The sequence below is a fragment of the Sorex fumeus genome, unplaced genomic scaffold (assembly GCF_029834395.1).
Source record: "Sorex fumeus unplaced genomic scaffold, SorFum_2.1 ptg000006l, whole genome shotgun sequence".
NCBI classification, from domain to species: Eukaryota; Metazoa; Chordata; class Mammalia; order Eulipotyphla; family Soricidae; genus Sorex; species Sorex fumeus.
In genome coordinates, this window is record NW_026606063.1 from 10526490 (window position 1) to 10545857 (window position 19368).

A 19368-nucleotide genomic window follows, 5' to 3' on the forward strand; every position below is an offset into this window, starting at 1 on the left:
CTGAACAGCCCCCACAGCCAGACCCTGCTCGCCCTTGGATGCCTGTTCAGGATGTTTTTTTTTTTTTTTGGGGGGGGGGTGGTGGTTCTGGAACCAAACCCAAGTCTCTCACATGTGCCAGCTTTGACCTAGATCCCCAGTGCCTCACCTGGAGTTTTGCAGCCAGAGGGAGACAACTTAGGGACTGATGGAAGCCTGGGGCACAGACTCCGCAGGTGTCCAGCAACTGGGAGGCTCCTCCCCGTGGAGGCTCTCAGGGCTCAGGGAGCAGGAAAGGGGGTCGGGAGGAGCGATTGATCCTCAGTACCAGGCACCGGGCTGAGGACGCAGCCACCGCTGTGGCTTCTGGCAGGGGGGGGAGCCAGGCAGATGCCATCAAAGCTCCTGGGGCCCCTCCTTGCTCTCCCACCCCCACCCCCAGCACCCGGTCCTTGGTGACCTACTGTACAGACAGGATATGCTGGCCCACTAGTGAGTGCAGCAGGCCCAGGGCCCCCAAGTTCTGGGGCGATGCCTGTCTAGGTACCGGTGGTGGAGGGTAGCAGGCGCTCTCCAGGATTCCTGTCAGCTCTGCAGGGGAGGATGGGGCGGGAGAGACGGGTCAGAAGTCCTCCCTGGGGTCCCCAGACACCTCTGGCAGGGGACACTCACCGATGTCACCCACAACCTAGGCTGCAGCACGAGACCCAGGGCGACAGGCCCGAGAGACAATTCAGCTTTATTGGGTCGGTACAAAAGTGACTGTACAGGTGGGAGGCGTGGCAAGGGGGGGTGGGGTGACCGGGCCCTGTGTCCCAGGCCCGAGCGAGTGGGTGTAAGGTGCCCTGTGGGCTGCCCCCGTGGGGGGCACCGGCCTAGAAGCGGCCCAGCACGGTGGCTAGCAGGGCCATGCGGATGTACATGCCGTTCTCGGCCTGGCGGAAGTAGGCGGCCCGGGGGTCGGAGTCCACTTCCACGCTGCCGAAGGACAGATGGAGAGAGTGTGGTCAGCCCCTGCGGAGAGCTCTGGCCGTAGCCTGCCTACCACCTGGCTGCCCGCTCACCTGATCTCGTTGACGCGGGGCATGGGGTGCATGACCACCATCTTCTTCTTGGCCCGGGTCATGATGTGGGGGGTGAGGATGAACTGGCCGAAGCACTGCGAGGAGGACGAGGCCCATGGGCGCCCTGGGCAGAGGGAGCGGGAGCAGAGCCCCCGCCACGCTGCCCCCTCCCCCATCCCAGGACCCCCATTCCCGCGGGCCCCAGACTCACGGCCTCATACTCCTGCGCGGAGCCGAAACGCTCCTTCTGGATCCGGGTCATGTAGAGCACGTCGGTGTCGGGCAGCGCCTCCTCGATGCTCTCAAACTCCTCCTGCAGGGGGGCGGAGGGCAGAGGGCACAGGGCAGGGTGTGGCGGCGGTGGAGGGGCCCCACCCGCGCCCAGGGACCCGCGGGGCCGCCCGGACTCACCTGCTTGGTGCCCCGGGAGGCCACGAAGGCGCGCACGCTGGCGGGCATGTGCAGGCCGGGGGGCGCCACGTAGCGCAGGCTGACGCGGTACTGCGTGAGCAGGCAGGCCAGCGAGTGCACCGTGCGCCCGTGCTTCAGGTCGCCCACCATGGTGATCTGGGGGAGTGAGGGTGTGTCGTCAGGCCCGGCCCGCACCGAGAACCTCCGGAGGGGGACGGGAGGGGGTCTTCCCGGCCTCCCTGCCCTCCCTCTCCCGCAGCAGCCCTGCGGGGCCTCACCGTCATGCCGTTGACGGTGCCCAGCTCCTCACGGATGGTGAAGATGTCCAGGAGCGCCTGCGTGGGGTGCTCGCCCACGCCGTCGCCCGCGTTGATCACTGGCCTCCGGCAGTGCTTGGCTGCCAGCTGTGGGCACGGCGGGGGCTGGAGGATCTCGGCAGGCCGGGCCCCGGGGCACCCCCCACGCACGCCCTGCGCCCGGCCCTCCCGGACCCCGCGCCCCTCCGCACCTCCACGGCGCCGGGCTGGGGGTGGCGAAGCACCACCACGTCGGCGTAGCAGCTCATGGTCTGCACCGAGTCGGCCAGGGACTCGCCCTTCTGCACGGACGACGTGGCCTCCGAGAAGCTGAGCACGGCGCCGCCCAGCCGGGCCATGGCCGCGGCGAAGGAGCTGCTGGTCCGCGTGCTCACCTCGTAGAACATGGAGGCCATCACCTTGCCCTGGATGCAGGACAGGGGCGCTGAGGGCAGCGCCCCGACACCCCCGCTCCAGCGCCCCGCCCTGCCCCTGCCACCCCGGTTGCTGCGGTGCGGCCTCCACGCAGGGCAGGGAGGGAAACACCCGCGCGTCCCTGCGGGCCCATCACCCGGGAATTGGGAGCAGATGGGGGGGGGGGGTGCAGTGCTTGGGATTCCCTAACAGCCTGGGGGTGAAGGCAGGGCCCTCTGTGCGGCCCGAGGGAGGCCCCAGACCACGGCAGCCCCGCCCCAGCCCCGCCCCGGGGCTCCAGCCCCGCCCAGGCGCCCAGGCAGCCCCTGACCTTGAGTATGTCCAGGCTCCGCTCCTTCTGTACCATCATCCGCAGCGTGTGCGCCACATTGAAGAGGTGAGACATCTAAGGCAGAACCACCGCCAGCCCCATCAGCACCGGGCCCCCAGCCCCGACGGTGGGGGGGGGTCCTCGAAACTCCTGGGGTGGGGGGAGGGGGGCCCTCCTCGCTCCCACACCTCCACCCACAGCACCTGGTCCTTGGTGAACTGCTGGACAGACAGGATATGCTGGCCCACTAGTGAGTGCAGCAGGGGTGAGGTTTGGGGGTGCAGCAGGCCCGGGGCCCCCAAGTTCTGGGGCGATGCCTGTCTAGGTACTGGTGGTGGAGGGTAGCAGGCACTGTCCGGGGTGCCCGTCAGCTCTGCAGGGGAGGATGGGGCAGGAGAGACGGGTCAGAATTCCTCCCTGGGGTCCCCAGATGACGGGTGCATGTGTGTGTGTGTGTGTGTGTGTGTGTGTATGGGGGGGGAGGGCGGGATGGCTCACCCGGCTCAGCCACCTTCCGGGAGGACTTTTCCTTTGGCTCCTCGGCTGCAAAGGGGCCACGTGAGGCAGATGTCAGCCAGTTTGTGGCTGCGGCCCCCATACCACCCTCTGCACCCCAGTGCACGTGTCAAACCAACACACACCACGCGACAGCCGGTCCAGGGATGGGGGGGAGCAAGAAGGCCACGCAGTGCTGAGGACAGGCATGTGACTTCCGGGGTCTTCCTGCCCCCACCCGCAGACCCCCAGCCCAAAGGTGACCCGAGGCAAGCGGGTGGCCAGGCTCACACCCACGGCAACCTGGATTTACCCCACACTCTGCTGCCCCGCGGGGTCCTGGCTCCTGGGCAGAGGAACACAGCTGCCCACGACAAGAAAGGGCTGTGAGAAGCAGCCCAGGGGCAGCCCCCCGGGGAGGATCCTGCCACGAAGGCCCGGGAGGGGAGGATGGAGAGGGCCCAGCCCATCCATCTGGGACCACGAGGAAGCGGCTCCCTGCCCCGTGGGGAAGTGGGGCGTGTGGCCCCGGCTCTTACCAGGCAGACCAGGATCGGAGGCTCGGTGGATCCGAGGTGGCAGGTGGAAGCGGCTCTCCGGAAGCCCCGGGGTGCTGCGGCGGGGCCTCTCGGGTGTCTGGGGAGAGAGAGCGCATGCGAGGACCTGTGGTCACCCCCTCCACAGGTCACTTTGGGGTGTCAGGACACTCCGAGAGTGCGGCAGGGAGTTGAAGGATTGAGACAAGCACCTGGTTCCCATAACTGAGCCTCCCGTGGAGCAGCACTCACCGTGGAAATCTCACTGGCGGCAGGGGCGGGGGCGGGGGGCGGGGGCTGGGGCACGACTCCCTGAGGCCATTTGCGCACATCCTGTCCGTAGCCTGGGGGCACCAGGACCTGTGATGGGAAGGCCATGGGCATGGGGTGAGCGGCCAGTTGAGCGGGGTGTCAGACTGCCTCCCGCCGGCACAAGGGGGGGCCGCGGGACTGCGCACCTGCCCGTCAATGTAGGCCACTTCCCCTCGCAGGACCACGCGGCGCACGGTGCCCTTCAGCTTCTGCCCTTCGAAGGGCGTCCAGCGTGCTTTGGAGAAGGGCATGTGACTGGGGACCGTCCACTCGTGCTCCAGGTCCACCTACGTGGGGCCACAGGGGTCATGCCGGGGAACTCCCCCCCCGCTGCCCCCCCCCCCGTCCCCCCAGTCCCTCCCGAGAGGCCCCCACCCCGGCCCACCTCCACGTAGGTGTCCTCCTGCGGGGGCAGGTGGAAGATGCGGCGGGGGTTGTGGTGCAGGCGCTGCAGCAGGTCGTCCAGGCCCAGGCGGCCCTCGCTCACGGCCGTCAGCAGCAGCGGCAGCATGGTCTCCAGGCCTGGGAAGCCGGGCGGCGGCCGCGGCCCGCACTTCTCCTTCACGGTGTGGGGCGCTGGGGGGAACAGAGAGGCCCTGAGCCCCGCCCCGTCTTCCTGGCCCCGCCCCGGACCTCCCTGGCCCCACCCCACCCGCCAGCCCCGCCCCTGTCATCCCTAGCCCCACCCCACCAGCCAGCCCTGCCCCACCCCTCCCACCCAGCGTCCCCCCAGGAGGACACCTCCAGGCCCTCACCGTGGTCCGAGGCGAAGCAGTCGATGATGGCCATGTTCTCCCACAGGGCCTCCACGTCCTGGCGTGTGCCCAGCTCGGGCCGCACCTCAGCCTTGCCCGGCCCCAGGCGTTCCAGGTCATCCCGGCTCAGGAAGAGGTGGTGGGGTGCCACCTCACATGTCACGGGCAGCCCCCGGGCCTTGGCAGCCTTGATCAGGAGGATCTGGGGACCGCGCGAGAGGTGATGCCTCTGGGCCCGCCCCCCAGGGCTCCCTGCTCCCCCAGCCCCCCAGCTCGCAGCGTGGGGGCTGGACACCCCCCTCACCTCCTCCTTCCGGGCCACGTGGCAGATGTGCACCGGGCGCTGCGTCAGCTGGGCCACCATGAGCACGGCCGCCAGGGTCTGCCGCTCGGCATGGGCCACGATGGGCAGGTGGGCCGGCCACGTCTCGAAGTGCTGGGGTGGGTGGACACCGGGGGCTGACTCAGCATGCGTGGTCCCCTCCCTTGGCCCTCCCCGCGGGGCGAGCCCGGCCCCTACCTCCATCCATTGGGCCACGCTGTCCAGCCGCAACTCAGAGAAGGTCTCGTTGAGGTAGAGTTTCAGCCCCGCGGCCGAGCCGGCCACGGGGCCCAAGGTGCCCGCATTATCCGCCGAGGCCCCGAGGAACAAAGCGTAGTCGCAGCGGGCACCGGCCTCTGCCAACTGCAGGCGGTGCAGGGGAGAGAAGGCCCGTGGGCTCCAGCCAGGCAGGGGGTGGGGGTGGGACGTGGGGAAGGGCAGGCTCCTCCCTCACCTTCTGGGCCAGGGACAAGGCGGGGGCGTCGGTGATGGGGGGCCAGGTGTTGGGCATGGCGCACACCATGGTGACGCCCCCGGCCAGGGCTGCGGCGGTGCCCGATGCAAAGTCCTCCTTGTGCGTCCCACCCGGCTCCCGCAGGTGCACATGCACGTCAATCAAGCCTGGGGGCACAGGCGGGCGAGGTCAGCGGGGCTAAGAGAGGGCGTGGGGGCCGATGGCACCGGCCCTGTATATGGCCAATCCCCAGCTCAAGACCAGAACCTCACGGTCCCCCGTGCAACACCAGGAGAGTGCACAAGCACAGCTGTGAGTGGCCCCTGGCCCAGCCCCTCCCCACCCCCAAGGGCTGAGAGGAAGAGGCAGAGGTGAGCAGCGCTTGTTGGAAAAGCAGCAGCGTGTGCTGCAGGGAGAGGAGGCCAAGGGATGGCAGTGAAGACCCTACAATACACGGCTGTCCACTTTCTCCCACCACACCCGGGCATCAGCCCAAACGCTGGCTTGTGCGCGGACCCCGAGGAGCACAATCGCTGGGGAGGAGTGTTCAGCAGGGAGCACTCACCAGGGAGCCGCACGAGCTTCCGGGAGGTCATGCAGTCCACGTGCACCTTCATGGGGGGCGCCGGCCCGATCTGGCCCAGGGCCTGCCGGGGGCGGGGGAGAGAGTTGGGGGAAGCACACCCCGGGCTCAGCTTCAAATCGTGGAGGGCAACCCGGATTGCAGGGTCCCACCCAGGGAGGGTTTTGGGCCGTGGGCACTCCCCGCACCTGCCCACCACCCGACACGCCCGGCCTCCTCACCTCCACAAAGAGCTTGGTGCACTTGATGTCGATGATGAGGGGCACGGAGAAGTCGGCGGCCAGGCGCCGGGTGCGGTAGCCCTTGGTGACGAAGGAGGAGAGGCGCCGGCCCCCTGCGCCCCGCATGGACAAGTTGATCACCAGCTCGAAGTGGTTCTCGGCCAGCTGCTCCAAGATGCTGCGCTGCGGTGGGCACTCACCGTCCACCGCCTCCTCGAAGTGCCAGTCCACGGCGGTGATCTGCGGCGCAGAGGCGGGGTCAGGTGGGCCAGCCCGAGGGAGGTTTCCCCGAGCCGAGTGTCGGCAACCAGCCGAGTGTTGGGAGGGTGATGGCAGGGGTAGAGGGTGTTGCACCTTGACGCCGTGCGCGGTGTAGAAGTCGGCGGTGCCCAGGCTGGCGTAGAGGCTATAGCCCAGGCTCTCCAGCAGCCGCACCGTCGGGAGCAGCTCGCTCTTGTTCTGGAGGCGGAAGACCACACCGTCCATCTCCACGGCGAAGGGGCAGCTCACCCGCCTCCCTCCGCGCCTGTGGGGACTCTGCCCCTCACACCTTGTAGCTGCCGATGGTCAGCAGGATGTTCTTCTTGGGGATCTTGAAGCCCGTGCTCAGCATGGCCTTGAGGTAGGCCTCGCAGCGGCTCTCCCCGAAGCCCGCCACCTCCCCCGTGCTGGTCATCTCCACGCCCAGCACCACGTCAGCCCCCGCCAAGCGGGAGAAGGAGAACTGGGGCACCTGGGGGATGGGAGGGGGCAGGGGGCGAGGCATGAGGGGGCAACTCCCTTCCTGAAGTGCCCGTCACGTCCCCTCGGCTGGGTCCCCACGCCAGGGCACAGTGGCGGCTCCAAATTCTACAAGCGTTGCTCTTCCCTGGCCCCAGGTCCTGCCATGCTCATGTCCTGCCCATCCTCCAGTCCACTCCCTCAAGCTGCCCCGGCCCCTCTGGGAGCCACACCCCAGCCACAGGTGTGCCCGAGGGAGAAGGGCCCTCAGATCCCCGCCTCTGACCCCTCGCCCTGGGTTCCCCTCCTCGCTCCTCACCTTCACTCCCACTACGCCGGAGCCAGTCATGAGCCCCACGGGCTCCACTTCTTCCCCCATGATGACCTGCGTGGCCAGGGCCACGAGGTCCACCCCGAGGGTCTTGGAGACGAACGGGAAGGAGCGAGAGACGCGCACGTTGCACTCGATGACCTTCAGCTGGTCGTCCTGGAGCACAGAGGCGGGGTCAGGCCTCCCGCTCTTTGGGAGGTGGAAACCATGCCGTGGACGCAACTCCCCCCCTTCGCCCACCGCTGCGTGTGGGGGTGTTGGTCCGACCAACACAAACCCAGGGGCCCTGCTGCCCCAGTGCTGACCGCTCCCCTCCCCACGGCCCCGTCACTGACCTTGGCGATGAGCTGCAGGTTGAAGGGCCCTGTGACCTGCAGCTCCTGGCCCACGGCGTGCACGATAGCCTTGATGCGCTCCAGGGTCTTGGGGGTGATGTCCTGGGGCGGGGTGACCAGCGTGGCGTCGCCCGAATGCACGCCTGCGTTCTCCACGTGTTCTGAGATGGCGATGGCCGCCACCACGCCATCGCAGGCCACGGCGTCCACGTCAATCTCCTGGGGGACGGGCGGCACAGGACAAGGTGCTGGAGGCCAGAGCCATCTTGTCCGCTACTGCTCCCCCCCACCCGGCGCCTCCTCCTCTGGCGTCGCCAGTCCTGTGCCTGCCCGCCAACTCCCACCTTGGCCTCCTGGATGAACTTGGAGATGACCACGGGGTGCTCCTTGGAGACCGCGGCCGCGCTGCTCAGGAAGCGCTCCAGGTCCCCGTCCGTGTAGGCCACGTTCATGGCCGCCCCGCTCAGCACGTAGGAGGGCCGCACTACGCAGGGGTACCCCACCGTCTGGCAGAACTGGCGGGCAGACTGCGGGCATGGGAGGCCAAGCCGTTGGTCCCTCTGGCCCGCCCTGGCAGCCCCACACGCCCCCGCCCCGCCCCAGGCCCGGCCCACCTCGAGATCACTGAGCTCCCGCCACTGGGGCTGGCTGATGCCGATGGTGTCCAGGAGCCGGGAGAACTTGAAACGGTTCTCGGCAGAGTCGATGGCCTCGGGCGAGGTGCCCAGGACCCGGCACTGTTGCCGATGCAGGGCCATGGCCATGTTGTTGGGCAGCTGCCCACCCATGGACAGGATCACGCCCTCGGGGCTCTCCAGCTCATAGATGTCCATCACCACCTGCCGGGCAGGGCGGAGACACACGGCGAGGGACTAGTGGGTCCCGGGCCTGCTCACGGCTCCCCAACCGCCAGGCATCTCCCACCCGGGCTCATGGGGGCCGTTACCTCGAAGGAAATCTCATCGAAGTAGAGTCGGTCACACATGTCATAGTCGGTGCTGACTGTCTCGGGGTTGTAGTTCACCATGATGGTCTTATACCCCATCTGTAACGAGGTGGTCGCCCGGACTTCAGAGTGCCCCGCTCAGCGGGCCGGGTGAGTTGCTCAGGGCCACCGGAGGGGCCTAAGGGAACCCTCCCTACCGGGAGTCCCGTAACAGACACCGGGGTAGGGCCATACTAGTAGCAATGGCTTACAGCACCTGCCTTACAAGTCCACGGTCATGAGTTTGAATTCTTGGAGTCCCACATGTACCCAGCATGATCCCAGAAGCTCTGCTCTTGGTGGCCCCCGGCAGTCCAAGCACTTACCAGAAGCAAGCAGCCATTGTGTATAAGCACCAGCAAAAGGGGTGCTAGCCCCCACTAAAAAGAGGTGCAAATTTCGTGGCCAGGAAGTATGGCTCGAGTGGGTCTCTGAGCACCGTGGCTGAGTGTGAATGGAGCCTGGTGTGTGGGCCCGAGTGAGGATCACAGCTCAAAGGACGGCGGGCAAGGAGGGTGTTGGCCTTGCAAGAGGCTAATTCCTAAGCTCAGAGCCAGGAGGGAGCCCTGAGCACTGCCAGGTGTGGCCCCCAGAACAAAGACAATAAAACCTCAACAAAACCCACACCCAAAATAAACAAAAGCCAGCCACAGCCGGGCGTGTTTGCGCAGCAACAACAATGGAGAAAAGGAGGGGGTGGGAGAGAGGGACCGGGTAACAGGAGGGGCGGCAGCAGGGGGTGGAGGGGGCCGGGCAGACGCACACACAGGCCGAGCATGGGGTCCGCACCTTCCGGAGCTGCTGGATGCAGCCCACGGCGCACCAGTCGAACTCCACGCTGGAGCCGATGCGGTAGACCCCGGAGCCCAGGACCAGCACGTGAGGGGACCGGAAGGTGAGGTCGTGGGTGGTGCCGCCATACGTCAGGTACAGGTAGTTTGTCTGGGCCGGCCACTCGGCCGCCACCGTGTCAATCTGCTTCACGGCCGGGCAGATCCCCAGCTCCTGGCGCAGCTTGCGAACGGCCAGCTCTGTGCTGAAGAGGACGGGGCTCTCAGCACGCGGGCCCGGGGTGCAGGCCGAGCAGCGGGGTGCAATCACCCCCATGTCCTGGGAAGGAGCCAGCAGCGCTACCAGCACTCTCTGTGCCCAGACTGGGCGCCCCGCCCCCCCCCCGACCCAGCTGTCACTGACCTCTGAACGGCCAGCGCGATCTGCTTGTCGGAGAAGCCCAGGCGCTTGGCCTGGTGCAGCAGGTCGGGGGGCAGCGGCTGGCCCCGGTGCTGTTCCAGCAGCTGAGCGTGCGCGATGATGCGCTTCATGCGGTGCAGGAACCAGCGGTCGATGCGCGTGAGCTCGTACAGGCGCTCCGCCGAGTAGCCGGCCCACAGGGCAGCAGCCACCACGAAGATCCGCTTATCGGTTGGCGTCTCCAGCTCCTAGCGGGGACGAGGCCAGAGGGACAGGTGGTGGGGGGTGGTGGCGGGTCTGGTAAACCCCCCCCACCCCGTCACAGGCCCTCCTCCAACTCCTGAAAGATTGGCGCGTCGGCAGCACTTACCATGTCGCTGACTGGCTTGACGGTGTGATCGAAGCCCAGACAGTTCTCGTCCACCATGCGCAGAGCTTTCTGGAAGGCCTCCTCGAAGGAACGCCCAATGCCCATGACCTCACCTGAGGAACAGGATGCGAGCGCTGAGGGCCAGCCTCGGGGGACTTCCTGCAGCTCAGAAATGCAGTGAGTCCACGGCTGGCTCTGCCCGTGCTCAGGGGACACCACTGGGTACCTGGCTCATCCTTCAGACTTCATTTAATACCCCTTGGGTGGGGGCTGGAGCGATAGCACAGTGGGTAGGGTGTTTGCCTTGCATGTGACCAATCCAGATTTGATTCCCAGCATCCCATATGATCCCCTGAGCACCACCAGGAGTAATTCCTGAGTGCAGAGCCAGGAGTAACCTGAGTGCAGAGCCAGGAGCATCAGCAGGTGTGACTCCCCCCCCCAAAAAAAAAATCCCTTGGGTAATGGGAGGATGGCCTCCCTACTCTCTGCCTCACCCACAGAGGGTCCCATTCATAACCACTGGCACAGAACACTTCTTCCTGGAGTCTCTTTCCCGGGAGAGCTCAGACACGAGCACAGCTCACACACGATCCACAGTGCCACAGTATCTTCCCGCCCATATCCCCTCCTCACGAGCACATTTTGTCTCCACATAACTGTGAGGTGGGGGTGCTTGTGTGCGGGAGAACACTTAACTCTCAAGTGTTAATCTGGGTGGTTTGACTCCTGGCACTACCTGGTACCCCCAAAACAGAGTCGGGGTGTGGCCTCTGGCAATGCTGAACGTTGCCAAAAAGAAGAAAATGTTTAACTGCTCAGATGCTGAAACTTATCATGAAGCAAACTGCTTCTACGTAGTCATTTTGTTCAATTCCTGTGTAGCGTGATTATTTTGAGCAACTTGTTTCCCTACAAACAAGTATGTAGGGAAACCTTACAAACTTGTTTGCACGCACACAAGACACATGTACATGCATCTATAGACCTGAAAAACTATCCAAACTATGTATACGGATATCTATAAAGTCCCTACCCGGGTAACGAAGTTATAGTGAACTTAAGACTGCCTGTCCCAATTCTGAACAGCTCAAGTAGCTCACATAATTAAAGTCTCAGGGACTGGAGTGACAGTACACCCGGGTAAGGCACTTGCCTTCTATGTGACCGGTTTCGACCCCTGGGTGCCATATGGTCCCTGAACACAGAGCCAGGAGGAAGCCCTGAGCACCCATAGGTGTGGCGTCCAAACCAAAAATTTAAAAAAATAAAATAAAGTTTCAGTTTTCTAAAAAGATCTAAGAATCCTTCGAGACATCAAACATTTAAGTGTCTCATCCAGGAATCAATCTTTGTCCTTTTTTCAATTCATTTCTTTTAGTCACAACTTAATTATGGCTCCATTCCCATGTTTATTAAATTTTCATGTAGCAGAAATTCATCTCCAGAAGGAACAAGCTGGCAGTCTTTTCAGGTTTCTGAAACATCAAACTGAGCTGAAGGCCACCGCAGTGCTCTCTCTGGCACCCGGGACCCCTGCGGGTCCCTGTCCCCTTGACATGGGCGACCCCCGGGACAGAGCTGTGCTTGTGTAGCCAGAACGTTCCCATGGACAGTCCAAGGGCATGCTTGGACCCACTTCAGCGCCCTCTGTGACCTGGGCCTGTCCACTTCCCTGCCCTGCTCTGATGGCACAAGAGACCCAAAGTAAAAAAACCTTCCCAGGGCCACAGAAGGGCCCAGAGAGGCAGGCGCCCGGGGAACTGGCAGGGCGCCAGCGCGGATGGAGACGATTGGCGGGGAGAGGCCGCAGCTGAGTCCCCAACCGTGGCACTTAACCGAGTGCAGAGAACAAAAGGTCACTGTGGTCAAAAGCCTGGCCAGGAGGATGTGACACGCTGTGGCCTGAGCTCATGGAACCGGCCTCACCGACGGTAGGTCGGGCCCCACAGTGACTGGATGTCGCTTGGAGCTGGGCTAAATCTTCAGCTCTGGACTGTGCCTCGGTGGGTTCCCATGTAAAATGGGAGCCCGCAGGCTCTTGACCCTGACTTGGCAGCAGGGGGCAGCCGCCCACCCCCCCTCTCCAAGCCACGGCCCAGCCAGGGGCCCCCTTGGTGGGGGTGTGTGGGGGGGCCCAGCTCGCTCACCGACACTCTTCATGCAGCTCCCGATCTTGGTGCTGACACGCAGGAACTTGCTGAGGTCCCAGCGTGGGACCTTGACCACACAGTAGTCCAGGCTGGGCTCAAAGGCTGCGGTGCCCCCCGTCACCGAGTTCCTGGAGACGTCAGCGGGGAATTTCCAGACTGTTCCGTCCAGCCAGCACACCAGGCCGCGATCCTGCTCCCCTCCCATCCTCGGGCATCTTCTCCGCTCCCTGCCTCTCTCCTTGCCTCCGTCCTCCCCACCCCGCCCCTTTTCAGCCCACGTACCTGAGCTCGGGCAGCGGGATGCCCAGAGCCAGCTTGGCTGCCACGTAGGCCAGTGGGTAGCCCGTGGCCTTACTGGCCAGGGCGGAGCTGCGCGAGAGCCTGGCGTTGACCTCGATGATATAATACTGTGGGAGAAGCAGTGGTTGTCTGCCCGCAGCTCCCGGGAAGGGCAGACGGGCCCAGGAACAGGGGTGGCGGCTTCAAGCACATGCCGGGACAGGAGGAGGCTGAGTGCTTGGACCCCGACACATACCCAGAGGTGCTCACAAGCGCCCAGCAGGGTGGGACCCAAGCAGAAGCTAGACAGGGAGGGAGAGGGGAGCAGACACAGCCCTCTGCCCAGACAGGCAGGACGCGACAGAGACAACCGTGGCCTGAACGCGAGGCAAAGCCCCCGGCTCACCTGCTCCGACTCGGGGTTCAGGGCATACTGCACGTTGCACTCCCCGACGACCCCCAGGTGCTGCGTGACCTTGATGGCCGTCTGCCGCAGCAGCTGGTACTCCCTGTCGTTCAGCGTCTGGCTGGGCGCGACCACGATGGACTCGCCGGTGTGGATGCCCAGGGGGTCCAAGTTCTCCATATTGCACACCTGTGGGGCGGGGCACGGAAGGGGTAGCCAGGGGGCGGGAAGCAGCACCCCAGGCTGGTGTCACCTCTGGGGTCACCCACCCCACCTGGGGGTGGGGGAGGGGATGCTGCTGGCCCCTGCTGCCTCTTACCGTGACACAGTTGCCGTAGGCGTCTCTCACCACCTCGTACTCGATCTCCTTCCAGCCCTTCAGGGACTTGTCGACCAGCACCTGGCTGGTGTGGGCGAACGCGGGCGCCACCAGCGCCGACAGCTCCTCCTTGTTGGAGGCGAAGCCGGAGCCCAGGCCCCCCAGGGCGAAGGCGGCGCGCACCAGCACCGGGTAGCCTAGGCGTTCCGCGGCGGCCTGGGCCTGAGGCAGGGACAGTGGCCGGTGCGTCAGGGGCAGGGGCAGGGTGGGCTGGCGCCTGGGGAATGCGACCCTCCTCCCCAGGGCCGCACCTGCTCCAGGGAGTTCGCCGCCTCGCTGGGGGCCACGTGCTCCCCGATCTCTGCCATCCGGGCTGCGAAGGCCCGTCGGTCCTCGGTCAGCTCGATGGTCTCCACGGGCGTACCCAGGACGCGCACCCCATACCGAGCCAGCACCCCGGCCTTGGTCAGCTCCACCCCGCAGTTCAGAGCCGTCTGGCCACCGAATGTCAGCAGCACGCCATCGGGGCGCTCATTACGGATCACCTGGGTGGGGAGAGAGGCCCCCCACGGTGAGCGAGTGTGCTCAGATTTGAGGGGGAGTCGGGGGTGACACTCGCGCCAGGGACTCTTACCTGTGTGACGTAGTGTGGGGTGATAGGCAGGAAGTACACCTTGTCGGCCAGCCCCTGGGACGTCTGCACCGTGGCTATGTTGGGGTTGATCAGCAGGGTCTGGATGTTCTCCTCCTTCAGGGCCTTGATCGCCTGGGGGTGGAATGCGGGGCAAGTGGGTTTTGCTCAGTCCCACCTCCCCAACCCACACCCCGCCAGGCTCCCTAACACCAACGGTATCAGGTCACCCTGCAAAGAGCAGGGCCGGGTGTGCTACCTGAGAGCCAGAGTAGTCGAACTCGCCCGCTTGGCCGATGGACAGACCTCCCGAGCCCAGGATCAGGACCTTCCGGGGGGGAGGGAGCCCCGAGCCAGGAGTGGGACTCCCAGGGGGGCAGAGGCGCTCGGTCAGCCGCTCTCGAACTGTGGAGGCAAGAGACAGTTGGAATATCCTGAGGGATGGATGGACATGTGTGTGCGCGCGCACGCGCGCGCGCACACACACACACACACAGGTTTCACTGGTCTTCCCTAAGTGGAGACTTTGCTTGGTACCTCGATGCCTCTCAAACAGGCACATGTCCTGGGCATCTGATGCCCAGCCCAGGTGCCACCCTTGTCTCCATCACCGTGCCTCCCCAATGCTTTACCTGTCTGGCCCCCAGGGTTTCCGGCCTTGGCTGCATTCACAGTCTCCAGGAAGATATCAAAGAGCAGCTCCATGTCCGAAGGGCCAGCCTGGTGCTCTGGGTGGAACTGGACACTGGAGAGAGGACAAGGGCGCCGATCCTGTCAGCACGGGTGTGGGCACGGGGTGCCGTGCGGGGCTTCTCTCTTCCACCTGCCACCCCCGGAGGAGCCGGCCCCCTCACCTGAAGAAGGGCAGGCTATGGTGGACGAGGCCTTCATTGGAGCGGTCATTGGCATTGGTGAAGAGCGGAAGCCAGCCTGCGGGCAGGGAGTCTGTCTCCACTGCAAACCCGTGGTTCTGGGAGGTCAGAAAGCAGCGCCCAGTGCCCGCCAGCAAGCACGGCTGGTTGTGGCCTCGGTTCCCGTACCTGCCGTGGACGCGGGCCGTGCCACCAGTCAGTCAGGTGCCCCTGCCCTCCACCCTGCCCGGCCCCCACGCCCATCCGCTCCCGACCAGTCTCACCCCATTTTGTACGTCTTGGCCCCAATGGCCAAGGCCAAGAGCTGGTGTCCGAGGCAGATCCCGAAGATGGGCCGGGGATTTGGTTCCGAAAGGACCCGGCCTAGCGCAGACACCACATCGGGATAGGCGGCAGGATCGCCGGGGCCGTTACTCAGGAAAAGTCCCTCGTACTCTGGAACGTGGGCAGGATAAAGAGACGTCAAACACTGACGACTCAGACCCATAAGCACCACAGCCCTCGGCCTGGCATCATGCCATGGGACGCAGGGGGAGACCAGCGCCCACTCACCCTGGCTGTCTAAGGCGTGGTCCCACGGGACCACGGTGACCTCGGCACCCCGCGAGCACAGGCATCGGATCTGGTTGTACTTGAGGCCACAGTCCAAGGCAAGGATCCGAGGAGAGCCCCCCGCGTTGAACACCCGCGGGGCCTGCGGGAGGGAGGGAGGAGAGGGAGGGAAGAACTGCCTCCCCGCGGGCCTCTTCACGCCTGTGCCCCAGCGGAGTGGCCCTCGGCTCCCTTCGGATCCTGAAACCCGCCGCTCCTGCCCTCACCCTCTCTGTACCTTAATGGAGACCTCTGGCACCAGGGGCCGGGAGTTGGGGTCCACGAAGGGCAGGGAGGAAGGCTCCGTCCCATCCTGGACCAGCTTCCCCAGCAGGGAGCCCTGTTCACGCAGCTTCTTGGTCAGCTCCCGGGTATCCACACCTGGGGAAAGGTACCATCGTGAGCAGCGCCAGGCCGCACCCCGAGCCGCGTCCGGTCCAGAGGTCCACGTCACGGGGGCAGCTGCTCTGTGGGCCCCAGCCCCTGCCCACTGCCAAGCACATACCCAGGCAGGAATCTCCCACGAAAACCCCACAGGTGAGCGCAATCAGGACCCTGAGGGTCCCAAGGGAGTGCCCGGGGAACACCACGGGGCCCGCACAGACCGAACGCGACACTCAGAGGGGAAAATGCCTCGAAGACTGGTTTTAAAGTCACCTGTGGGGCGGGGGGCTGGCCAGGACAACCCTTTCTTCCCCCCAGGCCCCAGCTGGAACCAGGTAAGCGCAGAGCACAATGTCATCGTGGCGGCTTCCCCTCCCAGCGGGGCCCCGCCATCTAGCCACGGTCCCTTCTGTCCAGGCACTGTCCAGGCACGTACCTTGCAGGCCGGGTATGCCGTGCTGACGCAGCCACTCATGCAGGCTGTGGGCGGCGCTCCAGTGGCTGGGCGTGGGGCAGCACTCTCCCACCACCAGGCCCGCCACATGGATCCCTGAGGACTCGAACCACTGTGGACAGAAGGAGGTGCCATGGGGCGGGGGCAGCACCCACCAGGGGCCTCCCCGTGCTCGTTCCTTTACTAACCACACGTCTGCTTACCCCCTAAAGAAAGACTACACACACAGCAAAGAAGCCTGATGAATGACTGGGGGAGGGGGCGCAAATTATTCTTACTTATCCCAGACGGAAATCACGAATGTCCTCTGCTGTGAAGACCCCTTAGGACTCCCTGAAATTTTTCTTGCTAGACAGTATTATTGGGCATGGGGGAGTGGGGTGGGGTGGGGGGACCTCCCCCCCAGAACCACGAACTCTTCAGAAGCAAGGCGATCTCTCAAGATCATCCTGAGCATCTAGCAGGTGCCAGGGAAAGGAATAACCCGGGAGGAGTCCTGGGCTCCCTGTCTATTAACTTGCTACTTAAGGATCTCATCTTGACAAGAGGTGAAGATGATTAAATTAGTCACTGTCCTCCCAGTGTTCATTCATTTGCTCAAGCGGGCACCAGTAACACTGTGAGACTTGTTACTGTGTGTGGCATATTGAATACGTCACAGGTAGCTTGCCAGGCTTTGCCATGCGGGCGAGATACTCTCGGTAGCTTGCCAGGCTCTCGGAGAGGGGCAGAGAAATCAAACTCGGGTCGGCCGCATGCAAGGCAAACGCCCTACCCACTGTGTTAAACAGTGAAGGGGGCTGGAGAGAATGAGTACAGCAGGTGGATGCTTGCTTGGCATGCAGCCGACCTGGGTCTCATCCCAGATACCCCATATGGCCCCCAATGGGGAGACCTGCTAAGAGTGAACCCTGAGCACAGAGGCAGGAGCAAACCCTGAGCACTGCACGTATGGTCCAAAAACCAAACAAAAAGAATCCACAATGATAAATGAAGTACACAATACCTCTCTCAATAAAAATAGGGGTTCGTAACCACATACACTTATATCTCCCCCTTAAGGCATTTGTTTTTAAAAATAACAGATGTAGGTCGGAGCAAGACTACAGTGGGCAAGGTGCTTCTCTCATACGCGGCCAATTTGAGTTTGATCCCAGGCATCCCATATGGTCCCCTGACCCCTGTCAGGAATAATTCCTGAGTGCAGAGCCAGGAGAAGCCCTGAGCACTGAGGGTGTAGCTCCCAAATAAACAAGAACTGAAATCGGAAATTAACTTATATCATACATCAGCGTTTTAAAAAAGAGGTAGTTAATGGGTCTGTCCTTCGGCTATACTCAGCGGTGCTCAGGGGTTCCATATGGGGTACCAGGGTTGAATACGGTAGGTCACTTACCCGCTGTACCATGGGCCCCACCTTTTTTATTCTTTGTTTTTGGGTCCACCCAGTGACACTCTCTGTACTCAGGAATCACTACTGGTGGCGACAGGGGACCATATGAGATGCTGGAGATTGAACCTGGGTCAGCAGCTTGCAAGGCAAATGCCCTATTTGCTGTACTATTGCTGTGGCCCCTCTGGCCCCACTTTTTTTGGGGGGGCGGGGGAGGCGGAGAAGAGCTGGGTTTGAATGCAAGGCTTTCTGGCTGAGCTCTAGTCCCAGGCCAGACGGTTTAGTAGGTACCTGAAGGGCAAGGCAGACCCTCACGGTTCAGGCATGCTAATGTGCTGAATGGCCACGCCCACCCCATGGCTTTGGACTGGGGAAGGCTCCAAGAGCTCCTGCCTCAACCCTCTAGCTGGGCCAGGGCCTCGGGTCTTGCAGGTTTATCAGCTCAATCTGTCAGCCTGCTACACTGCAGAGTGCAACACCTCGAGTAACCCAGGCTGCATCAGAAACTAGGGCAGTTCAGGGTGGCCCGGTGTCCTTTCCAAGAACAAGCGTGGCCTAGAGGGGCAAATCAGGAGTTCAAGGGAGAAAGAAAATAAAAACAAAACAAACAAGCAAGAAGGCAGGCCTGGGACTGGGACCAAAGGAGCTTTGTGGAAAACGCTGGCTTCGGTGAAACTTCTGCAATTAACTTGTTTTCACTTGTTTAACACTCGCATTGCTCCGAAGGCAACTTGGTTTCCAAGTTCCCAAGCGGCAGCCCAGCGAAAGCCTCGGTTGGAGGAAACAAGGTTTCTGAGCTAGGGCAGAGAACTTGTGCCCCGGAGCCAGCGTCAGAAAGAGCCGCCGGAGAAGCAGGTGGAGAACTACCTGCCCAGGCACTCTGGCAGAGGGGCGCGCCCCGGTCCCTGTCCCTTGCCCAGGAACCCCCGTGGCCTGAAAGCTCTGTCCTCATCTCCGACCTGCACCTGCCTCACTAAACCGGGACGCCGGGCTTCGGCCTGGGGGGGACGGGGGAGCGCTCGGAAGTTCTCGCTCCGCGCGCATCTTTGTTCTCTCCGGGGCGCGGCGGGGGGACCCACGCGGGACAGTGGGGCCGGGCGGCCTGGGCGCGGCTACCTTGCTGAGACCGAACTGGTCCACTTCGTCTGCAGGGATGCCGTAGTTGCCGATCAGAGGGTAGGTGAGCACTAGGATCTGGGCTTTGTAGGACGGGTCGGTCAGGGCCTCGGGGTAGCCCACCATGCCGGTCTGGAAGACTGCAAGAGAGAGGCGCTGGGGGGGACGCGGGGCCCGAGCCGCGGGGGCTGCGCGGGGCCGGGCGGGCCCCGGAGCGGGGGGCGGCGGGGGCGCGGGCGGGGGCGCGGCGGGGCCCGGGCGGGCAGGCCGGCCCGGCTGGCTTACCCACTTCCCCGGCAGTCGACACGGCGGCCCCGAAGGGCTGGCCCCGCAGGACCGACCCGTCCTCCAGCACCAGGGCCGCCATGGGAGCCCGCTCGCCCCGGCAGATGCTGGAGACACGTGAGGGCAGCGCGCCCGGCCGGTCCACGTGGCTGGGCGCGCGGCGGCGGCGGCGGGAGCGCGGGGGCCGGGAGCGCGCCGGGAGCGCGGGGCGGCGGCCACTGCGGCGGCGCGGGCGGCGGCGGCGTGCGGGGCGGGGCCGCGTCGGGGGCGGGGCCGCGCGGGCAGGTCGGGCGCCCCGCGGGGCCGGGACCCTCCCCGCCCGGGGGGCGCCTCCGGGCCCCAGCAGGAGATGCGCACGGAACAATCAGAATTTCTTTTTC

The 19368-nt window shown here is 64.4% G+C and overlaps 1 protein-coding gene across 1 annotated transcript; it reads right to left on the reverse strand.

The window, feature by feature from the left end:
• Positions 1-706: 706 nt before the first annotated feature.
• On the reverse strand, positions 707-19141 carry CAD (carbamoyl-phosphate synthetase 2, aspartate transcarbamylase, and dihydroorotase). Its single transcript, XM_056125471.1, has 44 exons — positions 18989-19141; positions 18704-18843; positions 16177-16306; positions 15595-15737; positions 15318-15459; positions 15029-15200; positions 14748-14933; positions 14526-14638; positions 14153-14298; positions 13897-14028; positions 13574-13807; positions 13263-13484; positions 12944-13132; positions 12541-12665; positions 12256-12386; positions 10106-10218; positions 9739-9983; positions 9334-9580; positions 8506-8604; positions 8174-8398; positions 7904-8086; positions 7560-7778; positions 7213-7380; positions 6724-6906; positions 6528-6632; positions 6174-6413; positions 5935-6016; positions 5370-5536; positions 5114-5278; positions 4898-5029; positions 4594-4795; positions 4224-4414; positions 3985-4125; positions 3779-3886; positions 3530-3626; positions 2994-3038; positions 2699-2868; positions 2496-2570; positions 1963-2175; positions 1733-1858; positions 1455-1610; positions 1255-1356; positions 1044-1138; positions 707-957 (listed from the first exon to the last, which is right to left on the reverse strand). Exons 1-44 carry the CDS (start codon positions 19068-19070, stop codon positions 855-857), a joined length of 6684 nt encoding a protein of 2227 aa, XP_055981446.1. The 5' UTR covers positions 19071-19141; the 3' UTR covers positions 707-854.
• Positions 19142-19368: the final 227 nt, after the last annotated feature.